Genomic DNA, 16,598 nt, shown 5'->3' on the forward strand with positions numbered 1-16,598 from the left:
ATTAAATTAATCACAAGATTAAGATAAGCTAATTACCTTTGACGCGTGCTTCGCTCCAAAATGAGCTCTTACTTGAAAGCTTCAAGTCCCGCTCACACGGAGACCTCCAACGAAGTCCACCCGCACCAACAAAACCGACTAGGTCCAATGTCTTGGGGTTAGCAAGACCCGACCAATAAAACCCGAGTAATTATATTGAGTTCAAAGGTTTTCACTAATTGTGATGCCTTTTTCAACTCTTACTCAAGCAACATTCCCAATGCCCATACTTGGGTATTTATAGGAAATGATGGGAGTATCATTTACTCTCCCATCAATGTGGGATAGTATGATTTTTCCATTTTATTTTAAAGCTAAAATAAAATTAATAATCAAGCTAGTAATAAATCAACAAGTGGCAAGCTCATGTGAGTGGTTAGGTGAGGACCACTTGGAGAAGGGGGGGACCAAACTTGCTCCCCACTCCCTCTCCCATAACCGGCCACCCTAAAAAAAAAGAAAAAAAAAATTCAGAACAACCCAGTAGCACCCCCACCACCACACAAACATCACCGACGCACATCAAACCACCACCCTCACAAATGGACAAAAATGGTCGATATTGGCCACAAATGGCCGAAAATGGCCGATGTTGGGGCTAAATACCCTAAACCGGCCGACTTCGGCCGTTTGTGGGCGATTTCGTGCATAGGCGTCGCCGATTTCGTGGCTGGGTTCGCCGATTTCGAGGGTGGGGAGGGGTTATCGATGGTTGGGGAAGGGTTATCGGGGGCTGGGGATGGGTTTTCGGGGCTGGGGTGGGTAATCGGGGGCGGGGAGGGGTTATCGGGGCTGGGGAGGGGTGTTATTGGGGCTGGGGAGGGGTTATCGGGGGTGGGGGAAGGGAAGGGGTGGCTGGCGGCGGTTTCTGGTAGCGGGGGAGGGGTTTTTAGGGAAGGGGCGGTTTTTCCGACGGGGTAGGGGGTGGGGGTGTGGTGTTTTACGAGATAGGGTGGGGGGCTGGGTATTTTTCCTTTTTTTTAATTTTTGTTTTAATTTTAATTTTTGTTTTTCTTTTTTTTTAGACCTATCACGTGTTGACACGTGTCTAGGTAACCTGCTACATCAGGTTAGATGACCTGTTGGGTTCAACAAAAATTAATACCCCCTAAAGTTGGGAGTGATAGATAATAAACGAAAGTTGAGATTATTTTCGGCGGACGAGGCAAAGTTCAGATTAATGGGAGCAAATTTTCCTTTATAATAATGTTTCCTCCTTTTGAGAGGAACTTTTCTCTCTCGAAAGAAAGGGTTTCCGATCTCCTTCGAAAGACAAGGGTTTTTCGACCTCCTTCGAAAGACAAGGTTTAACTCCTCTTTTCGGGGGAAAAATTTCTTAGTTTTGAATCCATGATATTAGATCTAATGGATTGTCGTGAATTATTTCGTTAGTGAAAAAGTTATCAAGTTTTCGAATGCAGACAGATGAATTAGAAGAAAAACATCCTCATGGCTACAAAGGGTCGTTAGATTGTCTCTCCAACAAGGCTGTATTTTCCAACGATATAAGCGGGAGATGTTCCATAGTACAAGATCTACTCGACGATCATAGTTTTTTTGAAGGAAAATTTTATTTGATTCAATATCTTATGTATTTTTTAACGTCAAATCTATATTGTAGATGTCGAATGATTTTTAATTAATGAAATATCTTTGTTATTATAAAAAAAGTACTCGTATATATCACTTGTAAACTTTGACCTTAAGTGTACAATAATCTACAAGGAAGAAATATATTAAGTGGGGTCTTGTTAGATCCGTAATAATGTATATTTTATTAATATAAAATTTTCATAATTTTTTATTACGAAATTATAGATATTTAGCAATAAAAAACTGCACATAAAACGATGATCTCATTTGACTTCTTTAGTTTAATTTCATTTACTAAGGGCCTGTTCACATTTACTTAATTTTAGTTTAGTTCAGTTCAATTCAGCTCCAATCAGTTTAGTTCAGTTCAGCTCCTAATTTCTCTCTCTCATAAAATATTCGGTTCAGCTTTAATCAGTTCTGTTCAGTTCAGCTCTAATCATTTATGTTCTGTTCTGTAAATATGAACATACCCTAATTCTTTATATATATATATATATATATATATATATATATATATATTAGTTATTAATTCCAATTTTCTTTTTTTATAAACAATTCATTTCAATTCAGTAAATCACAAAATAACTTAACTTAAAAAATATATATATAAAAAAATAAAAATAAAAATTGAGGTTAATGAAAAATTGGCATAGGTTATTTAGCAACTCACCTTTACTATAATCTGTCTCCATGTGTAGAAGGACAAAGTCAAGGGACTCTAACTATCACCCTCTATCTTCCCTTACGACAACGAATCTCAGCCGTTGATTAACTTCACCTCTCTATATAAAACCAAGAGAGAAAAATTTTCACACTTTCTCTTCCTTTCCTTCGTTTCGATACAAATCTAGGGTTTTCGTGCTCCGCTTTTTTGTTCGTCAGGTACGCTTCACTCATCCTACTCAAGTATGTGTTTTTTTTTTTTTTTTTATGATTTCCTCTTTTTCTAAATAGATTATTTCATCATATTTGATTTTTGATATTTAATTTTATGTGATTGATTGAATTTTGTTTGATTGATTCGTATTTTGATGTATGTTGTTCAATCGATTTGTATTCTTGGATTGATTTTTTCTGAATTTTTGTGTTGGTGGATTCGAATCAGTAGGCTAGGCTTTTTATTTGCTTTATGTTTATGTAAGATTTATTGATTTGGGCGATTTTGATTTATATTTGTGTTTCTTTTTGTGTAATTTAATTATATGTTGCGGATTACTGTTATTTTTTCCTAATCTTGTTACTGAATGACTGAATGAATTTGATGCTTAAAATTGGCCTAATATCAAACAGCTAATCACGTCGATTTGATGTAAGAATCACGCGTTTACCGTCGTTGATTATTTGTTTAATCAAATGCTAGAAATTTGATGTTTATTCAGAAAGCTGGAATTTGGGTAAGGTTGGGGTATAGTTGAATTTACAAGGGGAGTAAATTGTTAGCATAATTGAATTTATTTTTGTGTGAATATATTTATGTAGGAAAATGCCTCGATATGGTGACCGTGATCGTGGTGACCGAGGTGACCGTGGTGATCGTGATCGTCATGGCAGTGGTACACGCCTGTATGTTGGTCGCTTGTCTTCGCGCACCAGGAGTCATGACTTGGAAGATCTTTTCAGCAGATACGGAAGGTAATGTAATTTAGGTTACTACTATATAATTATGACATCTTGTATCAAATTTTCTGTTGGAGGCTTTGTGAATTTGTTATTGACTGTAAAGATGGTTGTGTGTTTGTAATTGAAAGTACCATTGTAATTTAACATGGTTATATAAGTTTAGTACTTGAATTAATATACTAAAGGAGTAAAATGAAGTTTTCTCTTTGATCAAGTATCTCTTCAGTGTTGGGTGCTGGTTTTTAGTCGATGTGAGTGGGGGAAGTTCTCCTTATGACTTGTGCTATGGCAAGTCGAGGGGCTCTTGCAAAGGTCCTTAATCTTTTTAATGTATGTATGTTCCTAATGAAAATATTTCTTCGAGAGTGTTGCAATCCTCCATGTGTCGTGTGGCTTAACTTGAATGTCTTGTTGAAGGTTTCTAGGCTTTTGCCTAGCCTTGGAGGTCTATGGTGGGATGGTTGCCCTTGATGGAATTGGTGGCTATTCTTGCAATGTATAGGGGACTTTGGCGATTCTTTCTATAATTTAATGCGTATTTTTATGGAATTGGCAACATTCTCAAAGTGGTGTTTAGTTCATCTGTGAGGGGCGAGGTATCAACCCTTCGGTAGTTTTGTCCTGATGGCCTTACTGTTTATGGAAACCGTTTACGCAGAGTACGTGACGTGGATATGAAGCGCGATTATGCCTTTGTTGTATGTATTTCTTCCCTCTTCTCCACTTCTCTTTTAATAATCTGTTGTTCCCAGAAGCACTATAGCGATTTGTGCTCTTTTGTTAATCATATATGAGATTTGGTGTTGTTTTTGTTACATTATGATAACAGGAGTTTAGTGATCCTCGTGATGCTGAAGATGCAAGATATAGCTTAAATGCACGAGATGTGGATGGTAGTCGAATTATTGTTGAGTTCGCAAAGGGGGTATGTGGCAATGTACATCCTTTGGTGTTGTAGTGTATTACCAATAATTATTGTGTTATTATAAATTGCTCTTTTTTTTCGTTACTTAATTATATAATAGACTAGTAGAGTTTCTGATAGCTTGTTTTAAATAAGCTTAAGCAGCTGTAACTGGCCAATTATTGGATGCTTGCCTCATTGTAGATATTCATAGTGCAATGCATTTTTAGATTGTTCCGTACTTCAACATGCTAATGTGCTGTGCCTAATCTATCTACAATTCTACGATGTATTGATATGCTGATTTTTTTTCTAATCTATCATGTAGGGACCACGGGGTCCAGGTGGTTCGCGGGAGTCACGTGACTTTGGCAGCAGAGGACCAGCCCCAGGATCAGGAAGATGTTTTAATTGTGGAATTGAAGGCCACTGGGCTCGAGATTGCAAAGCAGGTGACTGGAAGAACAAATGTTACCGCTGTGGAGAGCGGGGCCATATAGAAAGGAATTGTCAAAACAGCCCCAAGAAACTTAGGTCTTTATTATTACTTTGCCCCCACGAATAATTTACATTACTGTTATTTCTGTCTCTTTTTCTGAAACTGCCTACTCTTATTTTGGTTTTCTACAATACCACTTTAAACTTAACCATCAGTTTATCTTTAAATATTAAGTCTAATTGTGGTAAGGGTTAAGAGATTGAAAGCTTCTCACCCTAATCACATTTGATCGATCTGAAATAGATCTATTAAGAAATTATTTTGCATTAAGCCCCATCCCTCACCTCTCCCCTAGCTCCACCATTGCTTGCAATATTAAAAAAGTAGAATTTGTTTACTAACAAGGATAGTCACATCTTTGAAAGAGTAAACTTGAGTTATAAGCTTCTTTTCTTGAAAGCAATAAACTTTGGGGTGGCTTACTTTGATTGTTACTGAGTAAATTATGTTTGCTTTCTTCTAGCAGACGCGGTCGAAGCTACTCGCCCTCGGGATCGCCACGCCGGCGTTCACCATCTCCTCGTCGAGACAGAAGCCGTAGCCGTAGTTTTAGTAGGAGCCGTAGCTACAGGTGTGTTATTCATTGAAGCAATTTTTATGCAATTACAATAAACTTGTGTGCAAGATGAGTTTCATCTGGTTGTAAATGCCGGTAAGGCTATCTTTGGATTGGTATATTGGGGTGTCTTTTAGTGTGATGACTTTGGTGTTGTGTACTTCTAGCTTTGTCCCTTTTGATCTTATAGCTATTGTACTTCCAGCTTTGTTCCTTTTGATCTTATTGCTGGGTTTTGATGCACACTGGAGAAAGGGTAGCTTAGGGTTGAATTTTTTGGCATATTATGCAATTTTTTTTTGTATGTTTGTACGCCTAGAAAGGGGTATAGCCGTACAGTAGAAAGGAGTAAAGCAATTTTGTATTTTGTTTTTAATGTGAGAAACAATATGGGTTTGTTGGGGTGTTTTTCTTCATTACTTCTAGATAGTAGTAGTTGGTAAGTTACTTATTATTACTCGGAAACATTGGCAAGTATTGTACTTCCAGCTTTGTTCCTTTTGATCTTATTGCTGGGTTTTGATGCACACTGGAGAAAGGGTAGCTTAGGGTTGAATTTTTTGGCATATTATGCAATTTTTTTTTGTATGTTTGTACGCCTAGAAAGGGGTATAGCCGTACAGTAGAAAGGAGTAAAGCAATTTTGTATTTTGTTTTTAATGTGAGAAACAATATGGGTTTGTTGGGGTGTTTTTCTTCATTACTTCTAGATAGTAGTAGTTGGTAAGTTACTTATTATTACTCGGAAACATTGGCAAGTATTGTATTTCACTTGGGTTAGCACTAATATAGATGGCAATTCTATTGCTGAAAACATAGTTTGTCACTATTTGTTATGGTTTATCCCATTGGCAACTGTGTTTCTGGCTTGTAACCTGTCTACTTGCATTTTTTTTTTCTGTTGCTGGAATCTGTTTTGGCTTTTCTGGTTTGGTTTTGGTGGGGCTCTTAAATTGCATGCCATTAGGGTAGTGTTCAAATGCACTGTTTAAGTATTTTTTTTTTTTTTTCATCCCTGCAGTCAGTCTAGATCTCCACCAAAAAGAGAAAGAGATATCGAGCGTGCTGGTCGGTCAAGGAGCCCTCGTCCAAGCAAGAGCCCTGTCAAAAGCAGGAGCCCTATAAGAAGCAGAAGCCCCAAACGACAGAAAAGCTCTCCTCTGTCATCAAGGGGCAGGAAACGCTCTCCAACACCCGATGATAGGAGTCCTGAAGGCAGAGGTAGATCCTCTGATAGGGATGAGAGACGTGCCAATGGATCTGATTATGCTGGTAGCCCAAGGTCAAGGAGTAGAACCCCTGTCAAAGAAGGTGAAAGAGAGAGCCCTAGGAATGGAGATGCTCGAAGTCGTAGCCCCTTTGAAGAAAATGGCCGAGATCACAGTGCCAGCCCTGTTGCTAGGAATGACAAGAATGGTAAGGAAGATGACAATGACGACTATGAAGCTTCTCCTAGGGGCAGTGAATGATCGGAGATACTAGTGTTTTTTTTTTTTTTTTTTTTTTTTTTTTACTTTTTAATATCTTGTGTTCACAACTAAAGCTGTTTACTGGAAGGATGTCGCATTTGCCTTGGTTTAAACTCTGTTGTTATTACATAGAATTTTTTGTTCTCATTCAATTGTTTATGTATCTGATAGTTTTTGTTGGATTATTTTGCTGAATAATGACCTGTTTTAACACCTTTCATATTGATGGTAAATGGCAGGCAGATGTTAAGTACTTAAGTGTTAACTGTTAAGGTTTTAAGTTTGCATTTGGTGTTTGCTGGCATAATGATAGCTTATACTAGGCTGTACGAATTTGTGTTTGAAATCATCGGTTGGAAAATTTGTTGATAAATACTGTTACGACATTTTCTACTACCTCTATATTGTGGAGGCATGATGGACCACTACCAGGTATGGACTCTCATGTCCAATACCTAGGGGTATAATCGTCATTTGACATATATTAGGACAGTAATCATTAAAAGTTACCAGCTGTAAATATTAAGTTTCTCTCTCTTCCAAAATGCTCCGGAAAACGCTCTCAATTTCGAAACATTGTGAGTGGTAACGCTGCTCAAAAACCCGGTGAAGCTACCAAATTGTGAATTTGTGATTGGTAACTCAAACTTTGCTAATGTCAGGTAATGCTACTATACGAAATCAGTGTATTTAATTTTGGGATATTAAGAGGGTATACATTCTAGGGTTTTCAATTTAGGGATTTCGAAAGTAAATTCAACTTATGGTTTTCAATCTAGGGATTTTGATATAGTGTATAGAAAGGGTTTTCATTTTACGGATTTTGGATAACATTTAAGTATTAACTGTTTATGCAAATTTAAGTATTAAGGGTTTTGCAATTTTGCTTTAATAAGGTCCCGGTCGAGGTGGAGGAAGAAGAGGTGGAAGGGCGCCGAGTCGAGGCCGCTGAGGTGGTCGAGGTTGCCGGGAAAAAGGTTTTTCTCGATCTTTGAATGATTTGACTTTTTTTTGTATGAAATATTGTTTATGAAATTAATCTTTGCTGAAATTAAAGAATATGATTATGATAATGATGTTGAATTTTGTTAGTGGATTTGTCAGACTTTTCTTTTTAATCATAATCAATTGTAGAAACCCTGTGAATTATATATAAGTTCTTAATTCCAAGCTACCAATGTTTGTTGCTGGAATTTATTGAAGAACTAAATTTCAATTTTTGATTCCGAATATAGATATTTATTGAAGAGTATACTCTGATATTTCCTTAAAAAAAACACTATGATATACAAGTATTACTTAAATTTCTTTCTGTGCTTGATGCTGCTGGGTTATGGTTAGTATAAAAAGCTTGTGGAGTGGAGGACCCGGTGTGTGTAGCGACTGGCTTTGTCAAGTTGTGCACTGACTATGTGTCATCAACATTAACCTGCCCCTGCTGTTAAGGTTAATGTTGATGCCCATATTTTGGAGGGGGTGAGTGCTAGTTATGGTGTGGTTGTTAGAGATGTTGCTGGTGGTATTCTTCTTGCTGCTATCAAGAGCATTGATTTGAAGTAGACTCCCAAAATGGCTGAGTCAGGGCAGTGGCTTATGGTGTGCAATTGGCGAGGAGATTTGGCTATAGCAACGTGATACTCGAAAGTGATGCTTTGAGTGTTGTGAATGCGATCAAAGGCAAACACCAAGGTGCTGCTCGTTGGCCTTGGATACTTCTAACTCTTAAGAGCAATTTTGTATGTCTTCTTTTCCCTAAAGTTTAATAAATTTGGCGGAAATTGATTTATGCTAATAAAATCGTTGCTTGCTTGCTTAAAAAAAAAAAATCAACACTTTATATGCTGATATAATAATTATGTGCATATTTTGATTAATCTGTTGTATTTGAATACTTTGTGTAGGTGGAAGGTGTTCGATTTTGCTTCACTTATAGTAACTGAGTGAATTACCCACTTTCCTCAATTGCTAGGAACCTTGAATTAAACATAAGTCTTTTATATATTGATCCAAATAGAAGGATATTTTGATTCAGATTCTTGGTATGGATTAATTTGATTGGCTATGTAGCACATTGTATTAGTTGGTAGTTATAATTTTTTTTTTTTTTTTTTTTTTTTTTTTTTTTTAATATCTTGGATTGCTTATGCAATGCTATGATGAATTGTGTGATGTTTAAGGACAATGGATGTCGCGGAAGAAAGGAGCTGCCGCTGGCACATATTGTGGCTTGATTGTAATCCTAGTTATAAAAGCATTGTAATTTTTCTTTTTTTTTTTTTAGGAATGATATTGTAAAATTACAACTATTTATTAATAATAATCCAATTTTTATAAGGATCTTGCTAGCATACTCCCTAGATAGTTAGATAACAATCGAATATACTTCCTAACATTTCGACTCAATCGGTGAAATTTAACTTTCCCATGTAAATTTTGTTTTTCAATGTACTTTTAGTCCCAAATTGATACTCCTTTATGGCCTATTTTTAGTCCCAAATTGATAGTCCCATTTGCTTTTTTCAAGTACCATTAATATCAATTTTTTATCAAAATTTCCTCCAATTACAACAATATTTGTACAAATTTAACTTTCCCATGTAAATTTTGTTTTTCAATGTACTTTTATTACTTTCTCTCTCTACTATTTTACATACCCAATGTAAATTTATCTTTTCAATGTAATTTTACTACTTTTATTTAAGTTTCTTAATTCCCGTGATTTTTGCCCATAAGGGACTATCATTTGGGGACGGAGGGAGTATTATCGAGTTGCTCACGAGCTTATATTATTGAGTCAAGTTAGAGTTTGCTCAACTCGTGCTCGTTAACATCTCGACTCTCCAGTCAAGTTTTGACTTAATTTGAGCGAGTCGAGTTCGGGTTGCTCCAAGCTTCTCAACTCAATAAGCACCCCTAAGTCCCCTCCATAATCCAGGTCATCACTCTTAATCACCACTATACCTACAACCAATTGGTACTTCTTTTGTTTTTAAATGCTTGCAATATTTCTTTAAATGAATATGTTACAATAATTGCGAACATAGCCAACTTAATTAATACCATTGTTGTTAATGTATTCATCGCTTACTTGATTAAATCTTTCAGCCACATTTTCTACGTATTAAATCATTTAAAATCCACTTTTGTTAAATGATTTAGGAATATAAGTGAGTGTTACATAATACAAGTACTAAAAAACGAAGGAGGTGCAGTATATATGAACACAATAACCGTGTCAAAAATTTGTATAACAGTACATGAATTGCAATAATAGTATATGAATTAGAAAAATAAGTGAGTGTTATATAAAACAAGTACTAAAAAACGAAGGAGGTGGAGTACATATGAATACAATAACCGTGTCAAAAATTTGTATAACAGTATATGAATTGCAATAATAGAATATGAATTAGGAAAATAAGCGAGTGTTACATAATACAAGTACTAAAAACGAAGGAGGTGCAGTACATATGAAAAAATATCCGTGTCAAAAATTGTACAACAGTATATGGATTGCAATAATAGTATATGAATTAGGAAAATAAGTGAGTGTTACATAATACAAGTACTAAAAAAACGAAGGAGGAGTATATATGAACACAATAATCGTGTCAAAAATTTGTATAACAGTATATGAATTTCAATAATAGTATATGAATTGCAATAACAGTGTGTAATGTCAACACTAATCCAAGCTTGGTCTGTCTAGTGGAAAAGAGAGTACCTTCGAATCATGAGGTTGGGAGTTCAATCCTTATTAGTGACAGTTTGAGAGAGTGAAATTCCCTTATCTTCCCCCCACTCTTCCAAACTGTCTCGCCCGCTATCCCGAGACGAGAGGACCTGTGAGAGGTTCCGGCTCGATAGGGCCCTCCTCCTTACCAAAATAAAAATATATTAAATACATATAATCACAGAGTTAAATTAAAGTAGCAACCTGATGCACAAGTCAAAAAAAGGTCTATTATATACCCATATATATTGTTATATCCTTTTCTCAAAAAAAATATTGTTATGTACTCCGTAAAACCGTTCTTTTAATATGATATACAGTTATTATATGATAAATACGGTTATCAACTATTGAGATTCTGGTTTAATGTAAGATGCATTACGTATATGTAACTAGCCACATGGTGTAACCACTTTACATAATAAAATATAAGACAGTTAATTAAGTAATAATAGGGGTCACAATGATAAGCAAATGGATTACCTAAACATATACTGATATACATAGGTTACTTATATTGAAAAAGGGGTTACTCTCTTAAATAAGTAAAATTATTTTATTATTTTTAAAATTGAAATAATAAAGGTCACCCGAATGAACAAATGGAATTATTTATATTTAAATTACTAGATTTTACTCGTATAATGAATTTAGATGACATTTATGGACAACATGAATTACTCTTATGAGAAAATAAGGTTTCTCATACATATAATTAAATTAAGATTACTCTTAAAAACTAATGTGGCTACATCGTATTGCTAGCCACATACAAAATTTATACTTCCATAAGTAATCTAATACGGAGTACCATTTGAAAAAAAAAAAAAAAAAAAAAAAAAAGTAATCTAATACTAGTACCATTTTTATGTTAGAATATTTTAATTTATTTGAAACTCCCTAAAAGAGATGTGAAGGCATATCTACAAAATTAAATTCATGTCATTCACATGACGAACTTTAAAAAGATATACCATTAACAAGATAAATGGCAAATACGTAGTATGGATTGATGTAATTACAAATAAAATTATTCATGTAAAATAAAAGAATAAAAAGTGTAGTATAATTCCTTAAATATCGTGTTCCTCTAAATATAACTATATTTGTATTTAACATGACAGTATATACTTCAAGGACAGCAGTTTACAAAAATATCAGTATGAACTTCCGGACGGTTCCAAATTGCCTAAAGTATTTGTCAGCCTACCCTCCTCTATTTTAGAATTTCCAGCAGCAACAAAGACTCTAACACAAAGTTGCTTCCCATACTGCCTAAAGTATTTGTCAGCCTCAACCTAGCTTGAGGATACCATACCCGCTTCCAGACGGTTCACAACCTCCTCCTGCTTCCCTTCTTCCATTTTCAACACTCCAACCTTCCCCTACAGGTGTACCAAAGGCGTCCAAACAATTCTGAAACCTCTCATTCCTATGTATCACATGAGGGCCTCTAGAGTTTAGGCAAGACAAGCCAGATTACGTTTAGAATATGCAATCAAATCTAGAGTTTAGGCAAGACAAGCCAGATTACATGTATACTATGCATTTAAATCTAAAGTTTAAGCAAGACAACCAGATTTTGTAACACATTCCAACATATCATAATCAATTTGCAAGTCTCAACATCAACAACTAATTAGAGATTTAGAACAATTACAGGTGCATTTTCCGTTCACTATGTGATTATGTGAACATTTATACAGTTTATTAACCAAATCAATCTACCCCACCAACATATAACCAAGATCTTTATTAATTATCCAATTATAATTCAGCATTATTCTCCAAATTATAATGACATGTAACTACACCCACTAGGCCACTACATGATCTTATGTTGGGAACAAATTAAGTGGTCATTGATCATCTGCTGCATCGTATTCTAGTAGTCATATTCTTCATATTCCAGTATCATACTAGACTATAGCATTGTATGTCATGCTAAAGCCAAATATAATTAGATTCAAATTCACAGTTGATATACATAGGAAGTTGAATTGGAAGAGTTATAGATATATGGGGCAGCTGGCAGGGAGGAGTGCAGCAAAGCGCAACTGAGAGTTAAGGCCTGCAGTGTGAAGGGTAAAGAAATATGGGGCAGCTGGGTTCTGAGCAAGGAAGGAGAGGGGAGTACAGAAGGAAAAATCAGGCAGATTCGTGGAAGAAGGGAGCTAAACATGCTCAAAACGCGGCTGCATAGCTTACAACAGATTAAGAGCAGAAAGTTGCTTAATTTCAGATCCACTTTCAAGAAAGGCATGTGCAAAGGTGGCTGCAAGGAGATCTTATGGGGATTTAGGATGGGAGAAATCTTATACAAGACGTAAAAGAGGAGCTTCTAATGTTTCATTGAAGTTTTAATTGCAATAGTATTAATTGTAATAGAGTGAGGGAGTAGTTTCTCCATTCTACTGCTATCAAAAGAAACAAAAAAAAAAATAGTAATCATCACCAAACAACCAACACCAACACTCAGATTAATCCCAACATTCGATTATAAGCAATATATGAATCTGGTAGAAAATATCATTCTGGTAGTACCGTAGTATTATAACATTCTGGAAGAATTAATGTAATCAAAACCAACCATCCGAAGCTGTACAAAAACAACACATTCATCCCAATATTTGGCTGATCTTACTTTCTCAATTCATAAAAATTAAGTTAATTACCATTAAATTTGGATAAAAGTATAAAATGTTGATGGCATGAATGAACAAACTTAAAGCAAAGTCAACATACATCAGGTTCTTCCTCCTCTAAGCTTTCATCAGCTTCTATTACTTGGGGCGATTCGTCAACATTTCCTCCAAGTTTTCATCAATTTTCTACAGAGTAACAACACCAAATTCAACTGTAGAATGGAAAAACTTCGATGAAAAGCACAAAGATAAACCCTAGAAATTGTAGATCTACATTGACATTTACTGAAATTAACACAAAGATTTGCTATGGAGAAATTTCAAGCTTAACCCAGAAGCTATTACCTGAAATTGAACTGATTTTTAGCTCTTTCATGCTCCAATACCACCGGAAAACGCTATTTGAAACCTCTGAAAAAACTCTAAGCTAAACCCTCCAAAACGCTATTTGGGAAACGCTTTTTAGTGGGTGAAATGTTTTACCCAGCTGTCACTCCAATTACCTTTTGCAAAATTCATTTCCCTTTAAAAAATAGAAAAATATAATATTTTAATTCAGGTATTGGACATGAGAGTCCATACCTGGTAGTGGTCTATACTTTCTCCTATATTGTCTATTACTGTAATGTTTAATAGTCTGCACAAATTGTATTACCTCCTTGTATATTAGTATAATATCTATTACCTTTGTTTCAAATTATTTGCGAGAATAATTTGAAATGGAAGTAGTAAATTATTTTTTGTTTGGTAACCATTCATCCTTGTTCTTTTTACTACCTCAGTTACAGGTTATGTACAACGATTAGACATTTTTCTTCTCTGCTTTATGTCAAATCGTTGCACATAACTTGTAGCGGAGGTAGTATTATGGATCTCCTTGAATGTAATAAAATCAATTTTTAAATTTCTCACCCAATCTGAACTTCAGTTTACCAAAAATCATATTGATTTGCAACTTTTTGCCTCCTGGCGCAACTACTTTTTTTTCTTTCGGGAATATTATTATCTTGAGGTGCTGACGTAAAACAAACTCGAAACTTCGTAAGTGGTCTATTGCTGCTAAACATATTGCCATAATCTTCTACTACCTCCGTTAAGTTTTATTTGCAACTTTTACTATATTTGGATACTTAGTATTATTTGCAACTTTCCAAAATCTTTTCCTTTTTAGTAAGTTTTTTTGGCTAAAAATGTCAATATTGCCCTTATTTTAAAAATTAAACATTCGCTTAAATAATTAATTGCATTACATCAACAACTTAATCTGGATCTAACAAATCCCAATTTGGCTTTTTCTCTCTCCTCTCAATCACAACCTCCATTGATTTCGACTTCGACAAGCACTAGCAACAACGTTGTCGGGCTATGGTGGTTTTGCGGCAAGAAGTAAGGAAGCAATACACAAGTATATTTCATGGATTGGATGATTTTCGTGGGTTTGTAGGTTTTTTAGGTTCAAAGGTTTTAGTGGATTTGTGGGCGATCGGTGATTTTTGGTGGGTTTGTGGGTGGTTTCGATTATTTTCGGTGGGTTTATGGGTGATTTTAGTGATTTTCGTGGATCTTGTTGGTGGTTTCAGTGGGTTTTGTGGGTGGCGTTGATGGTGCCGGTGTTGGTTAGTGGTCTAGATTTAGGTGGGTTTATGGGTGGTTTCATTGATTTTTGTGGGTTTTGTGGGTGGTGTTGATGGTGTCGGGTGTCGATCGGTAGTCTAGGCCGAGTTTAGGGTGTTTCGGCGGTGTCGGTGTTTGTGGTGGTCTGGGTTGGGAGTTTCGACAGTGTCGGTGGTTGTGGTGGCCTGGGTTTGGAAGTTTTGGTGGTATTGGTGGTCCGGGTTTGGGTGGGTGTCGGTGGTGGTGACTGGTCTGGTTTCAGTGGTGTCGGTGGTGGTGGCCTGGTCACCTAGTGAGTGGCTTGGGTAGTTTACTAATCATGTTTAATTTATCTCTCTCCTCCTTAATCACAAACCCTTTCATTCCATAATCACTGTTATGAAATTTTGACTTGGGATCCGTGTTACACCTCAAAGTTGCAAATAAAACTTAACGGAGGTAGTATATAATTTAAGTCTCATTTTTACTACATTTAACCACAATCTTTCAAATCCCCCATACTCAAATTCTATGCATTTCAATATATTTGTTTTTAACAAAGACAAAAACTACCCATTCTACTGATTTTTTTTAATTTTTGGATTTTTTCAAGGGAATTCAATACTACTAACATTTCACTTTGTCTTGAATTCTTTTGCGTTAAATATATTGGCACGGGATATGCTACTATGCACTTGTAGTCTTGTTGAACAGTGTTGGATTTTTGTCAAATCCTCATCAACACATGAACCAAGGAGACTTAATAGGGAAACATGAAACAATGAATTTCACAACTGGACTACCAACTTTCATCATACGAAGTATATTATGGAGGAACTAGAAACGGAAGAAAGTTAGGCATTTACAAATGCATAACAAGGGATATTCATGTAATTATACATATGTACAAACGAATGCATATTCTGGTATCATTGGATGATCAAATGGTACCACTGAATATCCAGTGATACTATATATGTACATAATGGTATTAAATATGCATTTAGTTGTACAAAATTTATGCATAAATAGTACCACAAAAGATTCAATGGTACCATATAAACTTTCAGTGGAACAATCAACATGTGGTCCCCCATCACGTGATACAATCCGACCAAAGAATAGGTGAGGTCCATCTACAGACCTCTATCTTCCTATCTCTCTCCTCTTTTCTCTTTCTATCATGTGTTTTAATAATATTTTTATCAATGTTATGCATTTACAAATGCCTAACTTTCCTCCATTTAAAATTCCTCGTATATTATGGACAGAGGATGAAAATATGCTCCTCACTGGATTCACTATGAAGCTTTAAAAGTTAGAGGAAATACAAATGGAGGAATGTTATGCATTTGTAAATACATAACATTGATTAAAATATTTTAAAAACACATGGTAGAGAGAGATAGGAAGAGAGAGGTCTGTACATAGACCCCACCTACATTTTGGTCGGATTGTATCACGTGATGGGGGACCACATGCTGATTGTTCCACTAAAAATTTATATAGTACCATTAAATCCTCAGTGATACTATTTATGCATAAATTTAGTACAAATGAATGAATAAATAATACCATTGTGTGCATATACAGTATCACTGTTTATTCAGTGGTACCATTTGATCATCCAATGATACCAAAATATACATTCGTTTGTACACATATGTATAATTACATGATACCCCTTGTTATGCATTTCTACATGCGTAACATTCGTCCCTTTAAAAGTTAACCTGATCTCATTATATAATTAGTGTATTAGCGTGCGATCATCTATCTCATAGGCTTCGCTACAAAAAAAAGCAGGGCCTTTTGGAAACCACAAGTGATCCCGTAACTTAAGGATAAGGGGTGCTCTCTTATCTTGTGATTAGGGAAGTAATGTGCAGTAAAATACGCTTCACGATCTCTTGTACGGAGTATACAGTAAAAATAAAAGGTTTC

General features: G+C 35.4%; 1 protein-coding gene and 1 long non-coding RNA gene across 8 annotated transcripts; one reads left to right on the forward strand and one right to left on the reverse strand.

The window, feature by feature from the left end:
- Positions 1-2,417: 2,417 nt before the first annotated feature.
- LOC110732885 (serine/arginine-rich splicing factor RS2Z33-like) lies at positions 2,418-6,970 on the forward strand. 6 transcript variants are annotated; one of them, XM_021912870.1, is made up of 8 exons: positions 2,418-2,517; positions 3,115-3,267; positions 3,914-3,953; positions 4,085-4,180; positions 4,488-4,693; positions 5,122-5,229; positions 6,236-6,697; positions 6,747-6,970. In XM_021912870.1, the coding sequence occupies exons 2-7, from the start codon at positions 3,119-3,121 to the stop codon at positions 6,681-6,683; spliced, it is 1,047 nt and encodes a 348-aa protein (XP_021768562.1). In that variant the 5' UTR covers positions 2,418-2,517; positions 3,115-3,118; the 3' UTR covers positions 6,684-6,697; positions 6,747-6,970. The 6 variants fall into 6 exon arrangements, with proteins under 6 accessions (XP_021768562.1, XP_021768561.1, XP_021768563.1 ...); XM_021912869.1 differs by having other exon boundaries at positions 6,236-6,970; XM_021912871.1 differs by having other exon boundaries at positions 5,125-5,229; positions 6,236-6,970.
- Positions 6,971-9,383: 2,413 nt separating this feature from the next.
- On the reverse strand, positions 9,384-13,570 carry LOC110732886. 2 transcript variants are annotated; one of them, XR_002513521.1, is made up of 3 exons: positions 13,407-13,567; positions 13,162-13,247; positions 9,384-10,560 (listed from the first exon to the last, which is right to left on the reverse strand). It is a non-coding gene; the product is annotated as an uncharacterized LOC110732886 (long non-coding RNA). The 2 variants fall into 2 exon arrangements; XR_002513520.1 differs by lacking the exon at positions 9,384-10,560 and having other exon boundaries at positions 11,393-13,247; positions 13,407-13,570.
- Positions 13,571-16,598: the final 3,028 nt, after the last annotated feature.

This window comes from Chenopodium quinoa, unplaced genomic scaffold, assembly GCF_001683475.1.
Source record: "Chenopodium quinoa cultivar QQ74 unplaced genomic scaffold, ASM168347v1, whole genome shotgun sequence".
NCBI classification, from domain to species: domain Eukaryota; kingdom Viridiplantae; phylum Streptophyta; class Magnoliopsida; order Caryophyllales; family Amaranthaceae; genus Chenopodium; species Chenopodium quinoa.

What these genes read in the sequence shown, in the direction of transcription:
- LOC110732885 (XM_021912869.1), top strand. Translation starts at nt 3,119, where the DNA reads ATGCCTCGATATGGTGACCGTGATCGTGGTGACCGAGGTGACCGTGGT. An exon ending in TTGTTGAGTTCGCAAAGGGG is followed by an intron (nt 4,181 to 4,487) that starts GTATGTGGCAAT and finishes TCTATCATGTAG; the next exon opens with GGACCACGGGGTCCAGGTGG. An exon ending in AGTAGGAGCCGTAGCTACAG is followed by an intron (nt 5,230 to 6,235) that starts GTGTGTTATTCA and finishes TCATCCCTGCAG; the next exon opens with TCAGTCTAGATCTCCACCAA.